A 21,111-nucleotide genomic window follows, 5' to 3' on the forward strand; every position below is an offset into this window, starting at 1 on the left:
ATATAATGTATCTACATTTTACATATTTTTGCTCCCAAATTATACTAGACTTCAGGTAATGCTAAATTTAGTTTTAATTTACCAAATCAACCATGGATGAGTGTTGCAGGGGCCGGGCAGGGAGGTGTGAGTCTGGAGTGGTGTTGGAGTTGGGTGACCAGGAAATTTTAAGCTTGAAGTCATGGTAATGCATACTCACGTCTCTGGTTTCTCTAGACACGCCATCACAACGAGTACAGTTTATTCTTGGAACTGAGGATGATGATGAGGAACACATTCCTCATGACCTTTTCACAGAACTGGATGAGATTTGCTGGCGTGAAGGTGAGGATGCTGAATGGCGAGAAACAGCCAGGTGAGGATATTTGCTGAGCGGGAAGGTATAGGAAATAATTTTCATGCTATTGGAAAAGAGATTTGTAAAGCCACGGTTTTGCAAACATTTGTGAGTGCTGTCGATTTCTGAAATGGCTCATCTGGCCTGGGCATATCCTATAATGGGATATGGGTCAGAATGAGATCTGAAGACAGCAATTATAGTAAACAGTGATGCAGAGCCAGCAACAGCTGCAGCCTGAAAGATAAACAGCAGCATAATTTGTGTGTCATCAGGAAAACAATAAGAATCTAAAAGTAATTTATTTCTATCTTTTCAACTGCTGGCCTGTGCCCAAACTAGGCATATTATATGATAATTTGAGTGTGGGGCTTTTTTTTTTTTTTTTAAAGAAAGGGAAAGCATTCTGAGAGGCTGTAGGTATACTGGATTTATGTACTATTTGGTGAGGATAAAAATATTTTGTAATGTGTTTCTAGGATATGTGTACATTTCAACATAGGTGTTTTTTCAAAATAACTTTTTACAATTTTATTTAAAAAGTGTATTTATTTATTTGGAGAGAGAGAGAGAGAGAGCGAGTGCATGAACAGGGGAGGGGCAGAGAGAGAGGAAGAGAAAGAATCCCAAGCGGGCTCCACACTGTCAGTGCAGAGCCTGATGCTGGGCTCCAACTCACTAATCTTGAGATCATGTTCTGAGCGGAAACCAAGTGTTGGACGCTTAACCATCAAAGCCACCCAGGCACCCCTAAGTAAGGTGAATTTCTAGCAGTGGAACTTATGTACCAAGAATAGCAGGCTTTTAAATTTTGATAGAGATTGTAAAATTGACTTTATAAAATGTTTTGGTAATTCATACTTTTATGAACGGTGTATGAGAGTGCTTATTTCCCTCAAACCCTTGCTGGAGTAAATCATTAAACTTTTAGATTTTTTTTTTTTTGCTAATTTTATAGACGAAAAATAAATCTTATTTTAATTTACATTTTTAAAATTATTGGTGAAATGGAACATCTTTGCATATGTTTTAATTTTTTTCCTGTGAGCTAACTGTTCATATTTTATGTCAAACCATTGTATTATTTATTTGCCTTTTTTAATGTTTAGTGGTATGTTATTCTGTATGAATTACCTTTTTTAATGAAAAAAATCATGTAATCATTTTCTTTCTGAAGCTTTATTATATATTTTAAATATAGGACTAAATTTGAAGTAGTTTTTATATGACATGGTAAATTTTAAGATTAAAAACCATCCATCTTATTGTTTTCTTCCAACTGCATCAAAAACTAAGTGCTTTGGACTTTTTCAAATATATAATATGAATGCTCATCTTTGTTATTTGATGACAGAAAAACAATATATGATAATCTTATGCACCAATTAGCATTATAAATTTTACTCTCTCATGACTAAAGAGTTGTTGAAAAGGAATTTAAAATGCGGAGGTACCTGGGTGGCTCAGTCATCTGACTGTGGCTCAGGTCATAATCTCACAGTTCGTGTGTTCGAGCCCCACATCGGGCTCTGTGCTGACAGCCCAGAGCCTGGAGCCTGCTTCAGATTCTGTGTCTCCCTCTCTCTCTGTCCCTCCCCTGCTCACACTCTAGCTCTCTCTCTAAAAAGTAAATAAACGTTAAAATATATAAAATAAAATGCAAACCTCCCTGTTTAAGGCTAGACACATCTGTCTTGACCTGGTTATAAGAAATGCTAGCTATTCCTGGATGGCAGGAAGAAGGGCGATCTATTGGGTATGATGACTAGGAAACTGTTGTTAGTTTGAGTCTCCTTATTGCTGGGAAGTACTTTTTGGAAGCATTTCTTTTATATTCTTTTCTTTACTCTCATCCTACATGATAGAGCTGAGAAGTAAGATTGGAATGTGTGTTTTGTCAGGAGTAACTCGCTTATTCTTAAAATGATTGGTGATTTTGCACCTTCCAGATAAAATAGTGATCTGTTCCTTTTACTCTCGTGGATTAACCTGAACAACATGTTTATCCTAAACCACCAAAATGTATTGTTGTTCATGGATAAAGAACAAAAGAGTTGAACCAGTTAATTATTAGTATTCTCTAATGTTATTCAGTAGGACCTGTGTTCTTAGCTATCCTTCTAGAACCTTACGTATGGTGCAGCTATTTGAGGTTCAAGGAGACATCTGATGAGCAATCAAAATAGCAACAGACATTGAAGAGGAGGGTAGATGAATTTTGGCGGAGACACAATACATCAGGGAAGTACAGAGTGTATTTATTGAGGGCTTAGAAATGTAGTGGGTTTTAAAGTAACAGAAGTAATTTTGTTCTGGTTGCCCTAGTTCATCTAAAAGGACTAATTTTAGTTAATTTAGGATTCCATCTAATTTTCAAAATGCAGTTTAATTCTAATAAGTCATTAGCCTAAATATTTGAAGCCTTTCTTTCTTTTGATTAGTATTCTGGGGGGATTAATAATTTTCTACCCTAATAGTAGAAATAAAAAGGATATTTTATCAGCACATTGCACCTGTCACATATCACATCTTGAATAATTCATGCCCACTGCTGTTGCCAAGTAAAACTTAAGCAAAGTTTTAGATTTTGAAGCTAAATTTTTGAATCATAATTATTTAATAAATGTTTGTGAAAAACAGCTGTTCACTTTTAAAAACCCTAAAAGAAGCCATATGACAAGGGCTAATGAAATCAGCACAATTCCAATGTCCTGCTTATAGATAACATATAATGTTATTAATAGAAAAGCCCGCAAAGATACCACAGATGTGCAATTATGAAGACAACATGCTTGACTCACTGTGGTTGCCCTTTAAAAATGCTTCTCACAAATGTGCTCAGGAGAGGCAAAGCAGGGGGTAGCAGTTGGCCTCTGATACAGACATGGCAGTGTCAAACGGATTATTGCATCAAAACAATTTTACTGATGCTCTGAAAGCATTTGATATTCAAAATTAGGAAAGGTTTAAGTCATCAAGATTTTTCCATGAGATATGAGATGTGAAGATAATATGGATTAAGAATAGCTAATATTGGGGCGCCTGGGTGGCTCAGTTGGTTAGGCGTCCGACTTTGGCTCAGGTCACGATCTCGCGGTCCCTGAGTTCAAGTCCCGCTTCAGGCTCTGTGCTGACTGCTCAGAGCCTGGAGCCTGTTTCAGATTCTGTGTCTCCCTCCCTCTCTGACCCTCCCCTGTTCATGCTCTGTCCCTGTCTCAAAAATAAATAAACGTTAAAAAAAAAAAAAAGAATAGCTAATATTTCTAGGTTTGGATATCTTTCACTTCCCCTTTCCCCTTAAAATAGGCACTTTACGGTTGTTGTTATGTTAATATCTAGCCTCCACCCTAACCTTGTCCCTCTTCCACCATCTGTAGCCTTAGCCCTACCCAAAAGAGGATGTTTTCTCTTAAGAGTTCGTAACTTCTCCCCAGGCTACAATTTTGGTTGGTATTTTATTTTCTATTTGCATAGAATCAGAGAATAAAAATTCTTAGGAAAGTTAAAAGGAATTAGCGGGAATAGAATACACGGTAGTTAATTTCTAAGGACAACATCTATTTCTAATTTGCAGAAGAATTTTGTTTTGTAGATTTTTAATATGAGTGTTACAGAAGAGATTATCATCAACTTAATCTTCAAAGAATTCATGAAACACCTATTTTATATTGTTGTTTAGTAGAAAGAGATTCCAATGTGTTAATCTTGGATGAGAACAGATCCAGACACACCGTAGGAAAATCACATAATCTCAAAGGGTTTAAGTCCACCCCCTCCACAGAAAATGTCATGCAATTGGCCTACAATTTTGATTTTTTTTCATTGTTCATTACGTCTCATTCATGCCTGTAAGACTCTTGTTTGCTGTAGTTTGCTATTCAAACAAATGTCAGCTGAGTTTATTTGAAAACTGGAATAAATTGCAGCACTTTAGGTCATTAACTGCAATCAGGCATTTTGCAACTGACTACAAATCTACAAATCTTTAAACAGGATTTGGTGTGTTCCCAGACCTCTTAATTCCTATCTTTGAAATATGAAATGGAATAAAGAAACAGAAAAGAGAAATACACTTAGGGGTGTGTGTGTGTGTGTGTGTGTGTGTGTGTGTGTGTATAGAGAATATATGTATGTAATATAAAATATAATTTTTAACATAGTCTTTTAAAAAACATTATTTAAATAGTTCTTAAAGCTTTTGACATCATTCTGGAGTTGGCCTAAAGCACTGAATCTTGAAATGTTTAGAAACTCGACACTTGTCACTTGTGAGTTTCTTTTATGGGAAGTATCTTATGCTTCTTCCTATTTTATATTCATAAAATCTATGGCCATATCAAATTGTCCATCCATTTATTTTTTTTTTCTTAACTACCAAACTGGAATTCCCAGAGACTCCATTCTTCTTTTCTAAAATACCAAACCTCCAGTTTGAAGGAAATTATTCTAAAAGAAGGAATATACCTTTTAGATAGATTTGTTTTTAAAATTTCTTTTCAGATAGACACATAGATCAATGGAACACATAAATCTAAATGTAAAACATAAAGCTATACAAATTTGAGAGAAAAAATATAGAAGAATAGAGGACTGAGAAAGACCAAACCATGTATAGCTACCTGGATTCTGACAAAGGGCAAAAGCTATTAAATGGGAAAAGGATGGTCTTTTCAACAGTGTACTTGAATAATTAGACAGCTATAGGTTAAAAATTAATAATATTTCCATCTAAACCTCAGAGTGTATACAAACTTAATTCAAAATAAATCATAAATCTAAATGTGAAACATAAAGCTATACAAATGTGAGAAAAAAAACAGGAGAAAAACCTGACGACTTAGAGCGTCTATGATGAATTTCTAGACATGATATTGAAAGCACAATCTATAAAAGAAAATATTCATAAATTGGACTTCACCCAAATTAATACATTTTGTCCTATGAAAGATCCTGTTAAGGGGATGAAGACAAGCTGCACATAAGGAGAAAATATTTGCAAACCATATATTTGACAAAAATATTATATGTAGAATATGTAAAGAACTCCCAAATTTCAATAGTATGAACACAAATCAATTAGAAGAATGGGCAAAAAATAGAGTCTGGAAGTGATGCACATAATTTCTGCTTACAATTCATTATCCAGAGGTAGTCAGTAGTCATATCATCTCACCCAGTAAAAGGGGAGCCAGGGGTGATATCCTATTCTTTACTAGGTAGAGAGGGAGAATTAGTTGAACAGTACTAATAACTATCAAATGATTTATGAAATATTATGTCCCTATCAAGGCCTGAAAATCATTAAGAACCAATAATATTCCCAGTGGCGTAGACAAAAAAATTCTATAAAATTCCAGCATTGAAGAAATACAGTCAGTGACTTGTGGCTTAAATGTAAATTTTTGCAACCTTCAAATATCTTATAAACTTATGGTAGGTATTAGGTATTCCCTGTCTATAAACTTTTGGTAGGCACAACTATTCTTCCCTATTGGTTTCATTTTCATTTCCTGACAATGTTTTACTCCCTGAACAGTGAGGACAGATCAATAGCTTTCTTTATCTTTCTTAGAACTCTGCACATTAATCATTCTGACTAGCCCTTGTGGTTGGTTATTTTCTGGCTGATCCACTGATTCCCTAACTAGTTACTGCAACGTATTTCTCCTCCCCTGGAGCTGGATCATTTGACCACATAAAACAATAATACAATATTTTATAGAGAATTTGAGTGATATTGCACAGAAAGAGGAAGTTAGGGCAAAAATGACTAAGGAGAGAAGAAATAAGGAAAATGGTGAAGAGAAGGGGAGGAAAGGCAATTTAGGCTTTATTTAGGATATATTACAAATGGTGGAATTAAGTTGGTTATCTATTAGGATTAGACAACAAGTCCCTAAAAGAATGAGAGAAATTTAGTGCTTGTGCCATAGCAGTAGAATCTCTGGTTTCTCTTTATTTCTTCCATTTTTTCCTCTTTATTCCTTCCACTTATCTTACTTGAAGAAACTTAAATATTACAATCCATTTCACTCCAAAAAGGCAGTGGTCTCCCATTTGTCGCCTTGATACAGGTTCCTCTGTTCTCCATCCCTGGAAGGAAGGCCCAGGGATTAGAGACTGAGCTCAGTGCTTATAGGTTCCTGTAGTCCCCAGGAATTGACTGTACTACATTTCATCCAAGCATGCCTAATATTTATTTTTCTTACAGAAGAGGGCACAAGTTATACTAGTTTCCCTAAAAATCGAATGGAAAAATTATCAGGAGATCAAATATTCTATTTTAAGACCTCCTACTACAGAAAAATGAGTATTCTTTCATTTTCTTTTGCATCTTTTTCAATTGCCGTTATCCTTCTATGAAGTATACTCTATTAATTTTACAGCAGATTCACAGTGACCACTGAATAAACACAGTAAATATTTTTTCAGAGCTTGACAAACTAACAAAAATAACATTTGAGTTTTTCTTGGCTTTCTATACATCTTTCAGTGACAAAAAGAATGCTTGTTAAGTGGAATTAAAATGAAATAAACCAAATAACTTGGGCTAGGTTTTACTTCCCAAGCCCACAAAATCTGGAAGCAATGTGACTGTTTTCTGTTTCTGCTTTTTATTCTTGGGATAAAGGATCATTCATCTACAATATGATATTCAATGTGCTGATAATATTTATTTGTGTAGGTGGCTGAAGTTTGAAGAAGATGTGGAAGACGGAGGAGAAAGATGGAGCAAGCCTTATGTGGCCACTCTGTCATTGCACAGCTTGTTTGAGCTGAGAAGTTGTATTCTGAATGGAACTGTGTTACTGGACATGCATGCCAACACTTTAGAAGAAATTGCAGGTATATCTTTTTTTTCCCTTAGTTTGTTTCACTCTTATGGGTATAGCTGAGGTTTGTTATTTTCTTTTCCTTATAACTCGGTGACTCTTGGAAAATCAGTTCTTATGGTCAGCAGATGATACCTTAAAAATGACTTTCTCCTACCCCCTTATTTTAGATAAAAGAAGTTGAAATTTGGAGAAATATAGTCTAATTTGTTAATGGCAAGTCTAGAACAAAGAACTAATCCTGACTCCCATTTAGGATATACTGTTTCCACTATCATGCTTAATTAAGCTGTCACCATTAGAATTTTGAAGGAAAAAACCCCATAAAACTAGAAAATGATTTTTTCAATATTCAAATACCTGAAATAATCATATTAAAAATTCAGTAGATACGAAAATTGTTAATTTAGAATAGAACAGAAAGGTATGACCATTTATTTTAAACTTAAAATAAAACTCATTAATTCCAGAGGATGGCAAGCAATGCATTTGAAATTAGTTTGTAATTTAATACTATGACTAGCCCCTGGGATGAGAGATTTGTATTAGAAGCCTATTATGGCTATAGAACACAGGCAGTTATATGTAGGAAACATCTTACTGTTACTCTAGAAATAGGGACAAAGAACTCCTGTATCTTTTGATAAAAGATATTAAACATGACAAACATGATAAATGTGTTTTCATAAAAGCAAAATAATACAAAAAGTTTTGAAAGAGTATAAATAAAATAGTTAATGGAGACTTTAAAAATAAAAACAAAGCAAGGACTTGGGCAGTTTTTAAAAATTTCTAGTTTGGAAAAAATAAATAAAAGCAGTTCCATGTAGAATTTTTTTTGCAAAGTAGAAAGACTTAAGGGAAACTTTAATGTCTGCATTATATTCCAGAGGAGGAAAACTCTGTAAATGTTTTTTTGATTCCATAAGTAAGAGAATATTATATTAAAAAATTATGTACATAATTTAATCTTCAGAATAGCCTCATGAAGTGTCATTCCCAATTTTCAGTAAGAAAATAGAAATTCTGAGATTTTCATGGCACTTGTTCCATCTAAGGGCCCCTGTAAGTTGTGTGTTCCTTATATTATACTACAACCACTAGCTGAAGAAAGAGAATGACTTGAAGTAGATGTTGCCCAGATTTTAATGATTGTTTAATTACTTTAAAAATTATTTATTTGGACATTGATGCAGATAGGCATGCATACATTGTGATATGTGTGAAAAGAAGGATATCCTGACTTAGGATAAAAAGGTTAGAGAGGGAGGGAGCCAAAACATAAGAGACTCTTAAAAACTGAGAACAAACTGAGGGTTGATGGGAGGGTGAGGGTGGGTGGGTGATGGGTATTGAGAAGGGCACCTGTTGGAATGAGCACTGGGTGTTGTATGGAAACCAATTTGACAATAAATTTCATATTAAAAAAAAAAGCAAACAGGAAAGAGAAGCCTTCCTTCTGAGTTTCATACTACACCTATGAAGAGTTTTCCTTTATTTAAAAAAAATTTTTTTTAATGTTCATTTACTTTTGAGAGAGAGAATGGGGGAGGGGCAGAGAGAGAGAAGGAGATGCAGAATTTGAAGGAGGCTCCAGGCTCTGAGCTATCAGCACAGAGCCCTGCTCGGCTCAAACTCACAACAGTGAGATCATGACCTGAACTGAAGTCAGATGCTTAACCGACGGAGCCACCCAGGCGCCCCAAAGAGCTTTTCCTTTAAATGAATGAACCAAAGGGGCTCCTGGGTGGCTCCGTCGGTTAAGCATCAGACTTCAGCTCAGGTCATGATCTCACAGTTTGTGAGTTTAATCCCCGAGTCAGGTTCTGAGCTGTCAACACTGCTGGAGCCTGCTTCAGATTTTGTGTCTCTATATCTGCCCCTCCTCCACTCATGCCTGCTCTCTCTCAAAAATAAACAAACATTAAAAAATAAATAAAATACCTAACTAGAAAAAATAAAAATAAAATAAAATAAAATAAAATAAAATAAAATAAAATAAAATAAATAACTAGAGCCAAATAGGCTATATGAAGTTAAATACAGTATACTTTTCAGAGGAACACAGGATGCAGTAATGGATCACTCTAAATCAAGACTTAAAGAAAAGGGTTAACTTAGGAATTAGCAAACTTCTTGTGAATGCTGGAACAGTAGTTATCCAACTTAATTTCTTAGCTTTACATTATGGGGTCCTGCCGATAGCCCCTAAACATTTTTATGTTTTAATTAGGAACCAAATGGCTGGGTTCTTCATGGTACTTTGCAATTTAGGAAGCTCTTTTAAGTAATTCTATACTATCTTTTTGATACGCAAAACAAAATTGGGCCTCAGTATTATTATTGTTATCCTTTCTTTATAAATAAACTGAGATTCTGAAAGTTAAAGATCTTGCCCCAAATAAGGAGTTTGTTTCTGCTGTTTATGTCAGTGATGACATTACCTTTGAAAAATGGAGTAATCCAAAATACTTTTGGATTGGCTATATCTAATGAGGCTGTCAAATTCCTCAACCTGGCAAAATTAACCTCAGAAAATACCCTTCATAGTTTTACCAGGTTTTAAATTTCTTAAAGCATATAATTTCTAATGCTTTCTTTAGAAATTTATTTCTACCAGGAAATCTTCTCCCATGAATTTGACTAAACCTCTGTTCATTTCATCACCTTAGTTCCGTTTTATTGTCTAAATTTATGCTTCCTTTCCCTACCACTGCTCCTTTCCCCAAGCTGTGGGAAGGTTGTTAGCTGTGTTAATTCTCGCTCTTGAAAGCAAATTACATTTTCTAAGTCTATCCTTACAAAGGAAAGTAGTTCAATGGAAGACTTGATACCCCAAATAGCTTTTATTCTTCTTGTTTAATTAGTCTGTATCTTTCTGTCTCTAAAGTAGCTCATCTTGAATGTCCCATTTACAGTGTAGAGCACTCTGTAAAATACCATCCAGAAGATGTCATTAGTTTAGAGCTAATACCACATTACAAACATATAATTAAAAATACTTGTTGATCACTATTACCTTAGATTCCTTTTCACTCATTAATGAGAAGAGATTCCCTCTTTTTGAGTAATTGTAATTTGACTTCTTTAATACAAAGGTATTTATTTCTGCCTTCAATAAAATCTTATTAGAACATTTTCTCCTTTTAGCTTATAATGATTTTCTTACTGTTTACTTATTGCTATTTTTACTTTGTGGCAATTGAGCCCTATTGCTAAGCGTAATAAGTATGCTTCATATTTTTAAGACTTCTAACTTTATATTTTCACATTATATTTTATTATCATGGTAACCTTTATGAGATAGGGAGGAGGATATATGCCCTATTTTATAAACAGATAAACAGAAAATGATGTATCATAGGTAATACTTGCAGACATGGGAATAATTTCTTTTATTAACCTATAATCATAAGTTTGGTTTTATTCTATTTCATGATAATTTGTGAACTTAGTGGTTAATAATAAGACTGGAACTTATTTTCACCTCTTATTTGTCATGTTTTCCTATATGTTAAGCACTTATTAACATATGAATCACTAGTTTCAATTTTCCAAAAGCTGGATATAATATGTATCTTTAAGGGCTCTAAACTCTTACATTTTGTGAATGTGCAGGCTTTGCAGCATTAATATTTTCTAGACATTTTCTAATAGAGAAATATGACCCAGATATTGTTTTAGAATAATCAAGGATTTTTATATCAATGTTTTGATTTAATAGAGTCTTAGATAATTCTTTAAAGAGATTTTTGTAGACTTAACAGGAGGAAATCCCATTTGTATCTGGCAGGTCTGTCAAGAATGTCTAGTATAATTAAAGTAGGATTTTCTTTTGGACAAAGTTAATTTAAAAATGTCTATTTCCCAATGTTTCAGGAAACTCAGAATAAACTTAAATGTCTTCCTTCAAAATATTATTTAACCTTTTCAAATCCTAAATTCTCCATATGTAATTTCTTACCATGATTTATTCTGATATGGAGATTAATTGTATTTAAAATGCTTCTTAGTTATATTCATATAAATTACACACGATTTTATGGTCTGTGTTAATCTCTTTGAAATTCAGCACCGTAAAGATTAATAATGGAAGTATTCTGTCTGCATGTGTATGCTTTAACCTAATTCTGTCAATGGGAGTAAGAAATGAAAACCAAATTAAAGTTAGTACCATGATCAGATTATCAGTCATAGCTCTCAACTCATTAAAAAACTTTTGTTGTTAAAAATAGACTATTGGAGGAAAAATCAATATTTTGCTCCACTGAATGTAATCTGCAGATTTGGGAGTATGGAAATAGCCACATTTTAAAATATGTCGATACTATTACCATCCTTGATCTGGAAAGTAAGTGTTCTTAGGGTAGTTTACATTTTTAGTGTACACACTTCTGTGAATGGGGTCAAGCAAACTGTTGAATTTAGATTCTGTTTCTCACTCCTACCCCTCACATCTTTTGAAGTTGTAAAACAATGGGCTTTTAATGTATATGACTATCTTTTAAGAGGCAGAGATTTATATAGAATTGGTAACATCTCATGATCTCTGGAGGTTTTCATTCACTGGTCAAGATGGATTGATCACAATAAAATAATTGCCCAGTTAAAATGAAACTTAATTTTCATTTTCTGAGGCTTTTTCCACAAAGGGTACTAGTGTTCCTAGAGCCTGCTTGGTGCTAGAAGCATGTGACTTATTTATCCTTTTTGTTCTTGCTTCTTCCGATATCACCCAGATCTTGGCATTGTGCTTTGGCAGGCTAGACTGTATTATTTAGACATCATAGCCTGCTGAGATTGTAGGACTTGATGCTGGGCCCAAAGCCATTATGGCTCATTATCCTTTCCTACTTTTCAAGGTTAACACTAATGTATGTTATAGTGGTGAAGAGAACAATGAAAGTGATTAGTGAATCAGATTCCCATTGGTACTTAAATCTCACCTCAGTATAAGTTATGTTCTTAAGCAAGATGATTAACTTTTCTAGTTCATTAGGATCTATTTGATGCAGTTATACCTCAGAGGAGTTTACTGTGTATTTCTGTGTGGCTAATGAGCAGATGAGCATTTTTTTCTATTTACTTTCTCTTATGTAACTGTTTCAAATAAGCCCTTATTTCTGAAAAACTGTGAAGCTAGTGACTTAAAGGTTTTTGAAGTGCTCAAGCCTGGAAAGACTGTACTTTGGTAAGAACTAAAAATTGTAATTATGTACATGGGGTTTTATATGATTCATTTGATTTTGATTAGAATATTGAACTGAGGATACACATCACAGCTTACAGATGAAGCTGTGATACAATGGTATCCTTTTGGTGTTTTAATAACCTACTTTACAACTCTCATTATGAAGTTTATGCTACATATTTTATATTTATATACATTTTTCCATCTTAGCAAGATTTCAGTGTAAAGTCACATATGTTGGCAATTTATCATTTACTTTATTTCAAATTAATTATAACTACTTATCTCCAAAGAAGTGAGATATAGATTTAAATATTCTACACTATCATACATTTTCAGAATTGAAAGGGACTTCAGAGGTAACTAGAGTGAATATTATGGCCGATTCCTGCACATACATTCTACCTCTTTACATTGTAAACAGAAAAGTAATAGAGCAAAGTTTGGCAAATTACACTCTATGTGCAAATATGCACCACTGCCTTATTTTGTTAGTCCTGTGGGCTAAGAATGGTATTATATTTCACATGATTGAAAAATAGTGAAAAGAAGAGTAATATTTTACAACATGAAAATCATATGAGATTTAAATTTCAGTGTCCATAAAAAGGTTTTATTGACACACAACTATGCTCATTTGTGTACATGTTCTTTATGGCTACTTTCATGCTCTAAAGGCAGGCAGAGTTGAACAGTGGTTACAGAGATTGCATGGTTTACAGAGCCTAAAATTTTTTATCTGGCCCATTACAGAAAAAGTTTGTCTACCTATAGTTTAGAAAACTGACTCCAGAGTGAAGGTTAGTTCTTAATCAGTCTAAGCCAGTCATGGGGACAATATTTCCTTAGCCAGGGATTGTCTCAGCATGGATAGGACTATGTCAGTAGGACTTAAGAGAATTTGTCTTTTAAGAGAAAGTCACAAAAGTCAAAGAATATGTGGATATCAACAAAGATATATATTTCTTTCTTGCTGTTGGCAGCTACCTTATGACCATAAAGAAAATCAGCCTTAAGGTTAAACTCACACCTAGAGGAGGGAGAAACTGACAGAGTCAGAAAAACAGAATTAAATCCAGCCTAACATTGATTTTCCATTATGTGAGCCAATGAAATTCATTGTTTTATAGTTTGATTGGAATTTTTGGTTTTTTAAATTGAAGTATAATTGGCACACATATTATACTATTTTCAGGTGTACAGCATAGTAATTTGACATTTATGTGCATTTTGAAATGCTCACCATATGACTCTGGTTACCATCTGTGTCTCTCTGTATTATCTATGTTCCCTGTCCTGTATATTACATCTCCATGACTTATTTTATAACTGGAAGTTTATATCTCTTGATCCCCTTCACCATTTTTGCTCTCCCTCAACCTGCCTTTCCTAGGGAACCAAAAGTCTGTTCTCTGTATCTGTGAGTCTGGTTTTGTTTTGTGTGTTCACTTATTTTATCTTTTACATTATACACATAAGTGAAAACTTACAGTATTTGTCTTTCTCTGTCTGACTTATTTCACTTAACATAATACCCTCCAGGTCCATCTGTATTGTCACAAATGGCAAGAGTTTATTCGTGTGTGTGTGTGTGTGTGTGTGTGTGTGTGTGTGTGTATAAATACAATATCTTCTTTATTCATTCATCTGTCAATGAATACTTAGGTTGCTTCTATATCTTGGCTATTGTAAATTATGCTGCAATAAACATAAGGGTGCATATATATTTTTGAGTCAGTATTTTCATTTTCTTTAGATAAATACCCAGAAGAGGAATTGCTGGATCAAATGGTAGTTGTATTTTTTTTAATGTTTCTTTATTTATTTTGAGAGAGAGAGAGAGAGAGAGAGAGAGCGAGCATACAGAAGCAAGGGAAGCGCAGAGAGAGAGGGAGACAGAGAATCCCTCTGCCATTGCAGAGCCTGACATGGGGCTCCAACTCCCAACTGTGAGATCATGACCTGAGCCAAAATCAGGAGTTGGACACTAACCGAATGAGCCACCCAGGTACCCCAGTAGTTCTATTTTTAAATTTTTGAGGAGCATCCATACTGTTTTCCTAGTGGCTGCACCAATTTGCATTTCTACCAACAGTGCATGAGGGCTCCCTTTTCTCCACATCCTCACCAACACTTGTTATTACTTGTCTTTTTGATACTAGTCATTCTGACAGATGTGAGGTCTCAGTGTGGTTCTATTTTTCATTTCCTGATGATTAGTGATGAGCATCTTTTCATGTGCCTGTTGGCCATTTGTATGTCTTTAGATTCAGATCTTTTGTCCAGTTTTTGCTTTTGGCTATTCAGTTGTAGGAGTTCTTTATATATTTTGGATATTAGCCCCTTATCAGATATTTGGTTTGCAAATATTTTCTCTCACTCAGTAGATTGCCTTTCTGTTTTGTTGAGTTTCCTTTGCTGTGCAAAAACTTTTTAGTTTGATGTGGTCCCATTTGTTAATTTTTGCTTTGGTTGCCCTTATCTGAGGAGACATATCAGGAAAATGCTACTATGTATGATGTCAAAGAAATTACTGTCTAAGTTTTCTTCTACAAGTTTTAAGGTTTCTGATCTTGCCATCAAGTCTTTAATCTATTATAAGTTAATTTTTGTGTATGCTGTAAGATAGTCTAGTTTCATTCTGTATGTAGTTTTCCCAACACCATTTATTTGAGATTATTTTTCCCCATTGTATGTTCTTGCCTCATTTGTTGTAGATTAATTGACCATATATGCATGGGTTTATTTCCGGGCTCTATTCGGTCTCATTGATCTATGTGTCTGTTTTTGTGCCAGTACCATACTGTTTTGACTACTATAGCTTTGAAGTGCTGTTTGAAGTCAGGGATGATGATACCTTCAGCTTTATTCTTCATTCTCAAGACTGTGTTGGCTATTTGGGGTCTTTTGTGGGTCCATACAAATTTTAAGCTACTTGTCTGTGAAAAATGTCATTTTATTTTGATAGGGATTATTACATTGCATGTATAGATTGTTTTGGATAGAATAGACATTTTAACAATATTAATTCCTTCAATTCATGAGTGTGGTATATCCTCCCATTTATCTGTGTCTTCTTCAATTTTTTTCATCAATGTTGTATAGTTTTCAGAGTATAGGTCTTTTACTTTCTTGGTTAAATTTATTCCTAGGTATTTTATTCTTTTGGATGCAATTGTGAATGGGATTTTTTCACTTAATTTCTCTTTCTGATAGTACATTATTAATTTATAGAAATGCAACAGATTTCTATATATTAATTTTGTATGCTAGAACATTATTGAATTCATTTGTTATAATAGTTTTTTGGTGGCATCTTCAGGGTTTTCAGCAAGTAGTGACAGTTTTACTTTTTCCTTACTAATTGGAAAATGTCTTTTATTTTGTTTTATTGCCTAATTGCTATGGCTGGAACTTCCAATACTATGTTGACAAAGAGTGGTGAGAATGAGCCTCCTTGTCCTGTTCCTGATCTTTGAGGAAAAGCTTTCAGCTTTTCGCCATTGAGTATGATGTTCGCTGAGTTTGTCATATATGGTCTCTATTATGTTGAGGTACATTTCCTTTACACCTACTTTGTTGAGAGTTTTTATCACAAATGGGTGCTGTATTTTGTCAAATACTTTTTCTGCATCTATTGAGATGATCATATGATTTTTATCTTTCATTTTGTTAATGTATATCACATTGATTGATTTGAACAATTCTTGCATTCCTGGAATAAATTCCAGTTGATCTTGGTGTATGATTCTTTTAACATATTGTTGAAATTGGTTTGCTAATATCTTGTGGAGGGTTTTTGCATCTATATTCATCAGGGATACCAGCTTGTAATTTTCTTTTTCTTTCTTCCTCTTTTTTTCTGTGGTGTTTTTGTCTGCTTGGTATAAGCATAATGATGGCATCATAAAATGAGTTTGGAAGTGTTCCCTTCTTTCATTTTTTTGGAATAGTTTGAGAAGTATAGGTATTAAATCTTCTTTGAGTGTTTAGTGTTCATCAGTGAAGTCATTTGATCCTGAACTTTTGTTCACTAGAAGTTTTCTTTTTTATACTGATTCACTGTCCTTACTAGTAATCAGTATATTTAGATTATCTATTTCCTCATGATTCAGTCTTGAAAGGTTGTGGGTTTCTAGGAATTTATCCAATTCTTCTAGATTGTTGAATTTGTTGGTGTAGATTCATAGTAGTTGCTTATGATCGTTTGTATTTCTGTGGGATCAGTTGTAACGTCTCTTTTATTTCTGATTTTATTTGCATTTTCCTTTTTTTAAAAAATTTTGATGTGTTTGGTTAAGGATTTGTCATTTTTGTTTATCTTTTCAAAGAACCAGCTTTTAATTTCATTTATCTTTTCTATTGTCTTTTTAGTCTCTATTTCATTTATCTTTGCTCTGATTTTTATTATTTCCTTCCTTCTACTAACTTGGGCTTCATTTGGTCTTCTTTTCTAGTGCCTTTAGATGTAAAGTTACTTATTCGAGATTTTTCTTGTGTCTTGAAGTAGACTTCTATCCCTGTGAACTTGTCTCATAACTGCCTTTGTTGCATTCCATAGATCTTTTAGATGTTTTCTTTTATTTCAAGTTTTTATTTAAATTCTAGTTAGTTAACATATATGGTAACATTAGCTTATTTGGTGTGTGTGTGCATGTGTGCGCGTGTGTGTGCGTGTGTGTGTGCGTGTGTGTGTGTGTGTGTGTGTGTGTGTATTTAGATCACTCCTGATTGTGGGTTGCCCCTCTGGGGGTGGGGTGTTTGGTGAGAACATGTCTCTGCATCTCCTACCAGTCTTGATGTGGTGCTTTTATCCTTTGTTGTGGAACAGGTGTTCGGCTAGTTCTCAGGTTTTCTCACAGACTATTTTTCCACATGTAGCTGTATATTTGTTTTGTCCATTTGAAGAGGTGAGTTTGGGTCTTCCTACCCCATCATCTTGAATCTCCTCCTTTGAGTTTTCTGTTATTGATAAACCCAACTCTGCCTTCACTTGATATACCATTATAAAATAATTATGAATGTATTAAAACCACCCAAAATCCAAACCTGGGACCCATAACCTATTTAAAGGAAATCTTACACTGGAAAATATTTACTGAGGGTCTCAATATTCTAATCAGTCCATTAGGTGCCTTATATATTTGGGCCTACAGCATATGAGATAGATATTATCTCCATGTTACAAATAAGAACCCTGAGGTTATCCAACTTTATAAGATCACATACCTAGAATGTGCTACAGTGACCCAAATCTGTTTCCTTAGTCCATTTCCCTTTTACACTGAAGTAAACATTGTTTGTAGGGGAGAATTATGCTAATATTGAATTTTTCGTTGTACTCAGTAGGATTGTGGAAGGCAATTCATTGTGATATGCTTGCTTTACTCCTTGTATAAGGAGTTAGTGCCTCAAAAAATTAAATAGTTAATATTTGATAATCTGGGAGCAGATTAATTATACTGAAGTTGTTGTTAAATTATGAATTTAGTTTTTAGAGCAGTTTTAGGTTCACAGAAAAATTGAGGGGAAGATACAGAGATTTCCCATAAACCCCTGAACTCACACATGCATAGCCTCCCTCACTATCAATATCCCTCACCAGAATGTTACGTTTGTTACAATTGATCAACCTACATGGACACATCATTATCACATAAAGTCCATGCTTAACACTGGAATTCACTCTGAATGTTATACATTCTGAATGGATTTGGACAAAAGTATAATGACATTTATCCAGTATTATGATATCATACATAATATTTTCACTGCCCTAAAAATCCTCCTGTTTCATGTATTTTTCCCTTCCAAATCCCCTAGTTTTGAAAAAGGAGATACTTGTTATTTTGTTGTTATTATGTGATTAATCAGTGTTCTTTAGTATTTTTTATTACCTAAAACTCCTCCTGCAAAAAATGAAAAAGTTATGAAATTGCTGATATCTGTTTTTTAACTACAAAATGGCAGTTTTATATGAGTCACTCTGATGCTAAGGTAAAACCTTGAAGTTTCTATTTATTCCTACTCCTACCCACTCTCACACAATTTGGTGTGTATCATTACGGTATCCTTTCTCTGTATGTGTGTATGTACCATAAATAGAATCATACAATATCAGTTCGTTTGTGACTTTGGTTGTTTCTTTAAAAACAGAATTGACTATGTTTTTTTTTAAATTAAAACATTTAAAAATTATTATTGAAGTGTAAAAAATTATTATTGAAGTATAATTGGCATATAATGTTATATTAGCTTCAGGTATACAACTTGATTCTGCAGTTCTATACATTACTCAATGCTCACCCCAATAAATGACTCACCATCTGTGCCTATACAATATTACACTAGTACTGACTATATTCCCTATGCTGTACTTTTCATCTCCATGACTTATTTTTTGTTTTAATTTTTTTAATGTTTATTTTTGAGAGAGAGAGAGAGACAGAGAGATAGAGCTTGAGCAGGGGAGGGGCAGAGAGAGAGGGAGATACAGAATCCAAAACAGGCTCCAGGCTCTGAGCTGTCAGCACAGAGCCTGATGTGAGGCTCAAACTCACAAACCATGAAATCATAACCTGAGCTGAAGTCAGATGTTTAACCAGCTGAGCCACACAGGGACCTCCTCCATGAGTTATTTATTTTATAAGTGGAATTTTGTACCTCTTAATTTCCTTTATCTATTTCATTCCTCCTCCTACCTCCCTCCCTTCTGGCAACCACCAGTTCTCTATATTTAAGAGTCTGTTTTTCTGTTTGTTTGTTCATTTCTTTTGTTTTTTAGATTTCACGTGTAAGTGAAATCATATGGTATTTGTCTTTGTCTGACTTATCTCACTTAGCATGGTATCCTCTAGGTCCATCCATGTTATCACAAATGTTAAGATCCCATTCTTTTTTATTGCTAACATTCCATTGTATATATGTATATATATGCCACATCTTTATCCACTCATCTATTAATGGACACTAGTGCTGCAATAGACATGGGGGAGCATTTGTCTTTTTTTTTTAATGTTTATTTACTTTTTGAGAGAGAGAAAGACAGAGTGTGAGCAGGTGAGGGGCAGAGAGAGGGAATCCAAAGCAGACTCCAGGCTCTGAGCTGTCAGCACAGAGCCTGAGGCAGGGCTTCAACTCACAAACCACAGGATCATGACCTGAGCCAAAGTCTGTCGCTTAACTGACTGGGCCACCCAGGTGACCCCGGGTGGCATTTATCGTCTTAAATTAATGTGTACATTTTCTTTGGGTGAATACCCAGTAGTGGACTTACTGGATCATATGGTAATTGCATTTTTAATTTTTTGAGGAACTCCATATAGTTTTCCACAGTGGTTGCACCAACTTCCATTCCCTCCAGCGGTGCACAAGGGTTCCCTTTTCTCCACGTTCTCTCCAACACTTGTAACTTCCTGTCATTTTTGATACTAGCAATTCTTACCAGTATAAGGTGATAATTTATTTTGATTTTGAGTTACATCTCCCGATGATTAGTGATGTTGAGCATCTTTTCACGTGCCCGTTGGCTGCCTTTAGTCTTCTTTTAAAAAAATGTCTATTCAGGTGCTCTGCCCATTTTTTAATCAGGTTGTTTATTTTTTTGGTGTTGAGTTGTGTGAGATTGTAACATATTTTGGATATTAGCGACTTCTCATATATATGATTTGCATATATTTTCTACCATTCAGGAGCGTCTCTTTTTATTTTGTTGATTTCCTTTGCTGCGCAGAAGCTTTTTCATTTGATATAGTCCCATTTGTTTATTTTTGCGTTTGTTGCCATTGCTTCTGGAGTCAGATCCAGTCAGGAGCTGCTTTGGAGGGGTGCCTGCAGAGGCAGGTGTGTTGAGTGGGGCACACAGTGCTAACAAGGTAGATGGAGAGTGTAGAGCTGGCTCCCACAAATGTCCTGCTGTCTAGATGGGGGGTGGGGGGAGTGAAAGAGAAATGGCACCTGCCAGAACTTTCGCTCCCAGTGAAATCTCCTGTAGATCCCTGCGCCTCTGGTACGTCGATAAATCTCCTTCACGTACACACCAGACAGTTTTCAAACTGCTGCTTCTGTGCTGTGTTTTCAGCGGAATTATTTAGTAAGCTGGCCCTTTAAGAGTAGGGACTACAGTTTCCTATTGCCTTAAGGCTCCCCTGGAGTTAAACCTGTTAATTATGAAGCTCCTGGAATTAAGCCCTGCTGATTTTCAGAGGCAGAGATTTTAAGGGAACTTTTCTTACCAGTGTGGGTCCTCATTGCCAGGACTGCCTGGGGGGTGGGGGGTCTGATCCTCTTGCATTTCCATGTTTGTGCTGTCCAGTCCTATCTGTGATTAGTGCTTCTAGGGGTTTGGTTTCCAATCACATCTCTGCCTTTCTTACCCTTTTGGATATGGCCTTCTCTCTATGACTAGCTGTGGAAGGCCTGTTCTGCCTGCCTTCAGGCCATTTTCAGTTCTGTAAATGTAGCTCTGATCCTCCTACTCCACCATCTACTCTCCTTCCTACAATGAGGTTCACTGAAGTGATCTTGGTATATTACCAAAAAACTTAAAATTCTGTTACTCATCTACTTATTTTATAGGTATTTCTGACGCTACTATGATAAATATCAGTCTGCTTAATTATAGCCTCCGAAATCTCACCTTTATTCTTTGTTTTATGTTTATAGAAGACCTTTTAAATATAAACACATTTTCAAGGAAGGTGTGCCAGGGTTGACTTAATATCCATGTGAAAGAGTTGTTTACTCTCCAA

At 34.8% G+C, this 21,111-nt stretch overlaps 1 protein-coding gene across 7 annotated transcripts in view; it reads left to right on the forward strand.

Annotated features, from left to right (window-relative positions):
- Positions 1–21,111, forward strand: part of SLC4A10 (solute carrier family 4 member 10) — a 295,709-nt gene that overhangs the window by 157,369 nt on the left and 117,229 nt on the right. For all 7 annotated transcript variants that reach the window (XM_030325195.1, XM_030325192.1, XM_030325198.1 and 4 more), the window contains exons 4-5: positions 217–355; positions 7,023–7,183. In XM_030325195.1, the coding sequence (XP_030181055.1) occupies positions 217–355; positions 7,023–7,183 (300 nt within the window). The remainder of the gene's footprint in view (positions 1–216; positions 356–7,022; positions 7,184–21,111) is intronic.

The sequence above is a fragment of the Lynx canadensis genome, chromosome C1 (assembly GCF_007474595.2).
Source record: "Lynx canadensis isolate LIC74 chromosome C1, mLynCan4.pri.v2, whole genome shotgun sequence".
Taxonomy (NCBI): Eukaryota; Metazoa; Chordata; class Mammalia; order Carnivora; family Felidae; genus Lynx; species Lynx canadensis.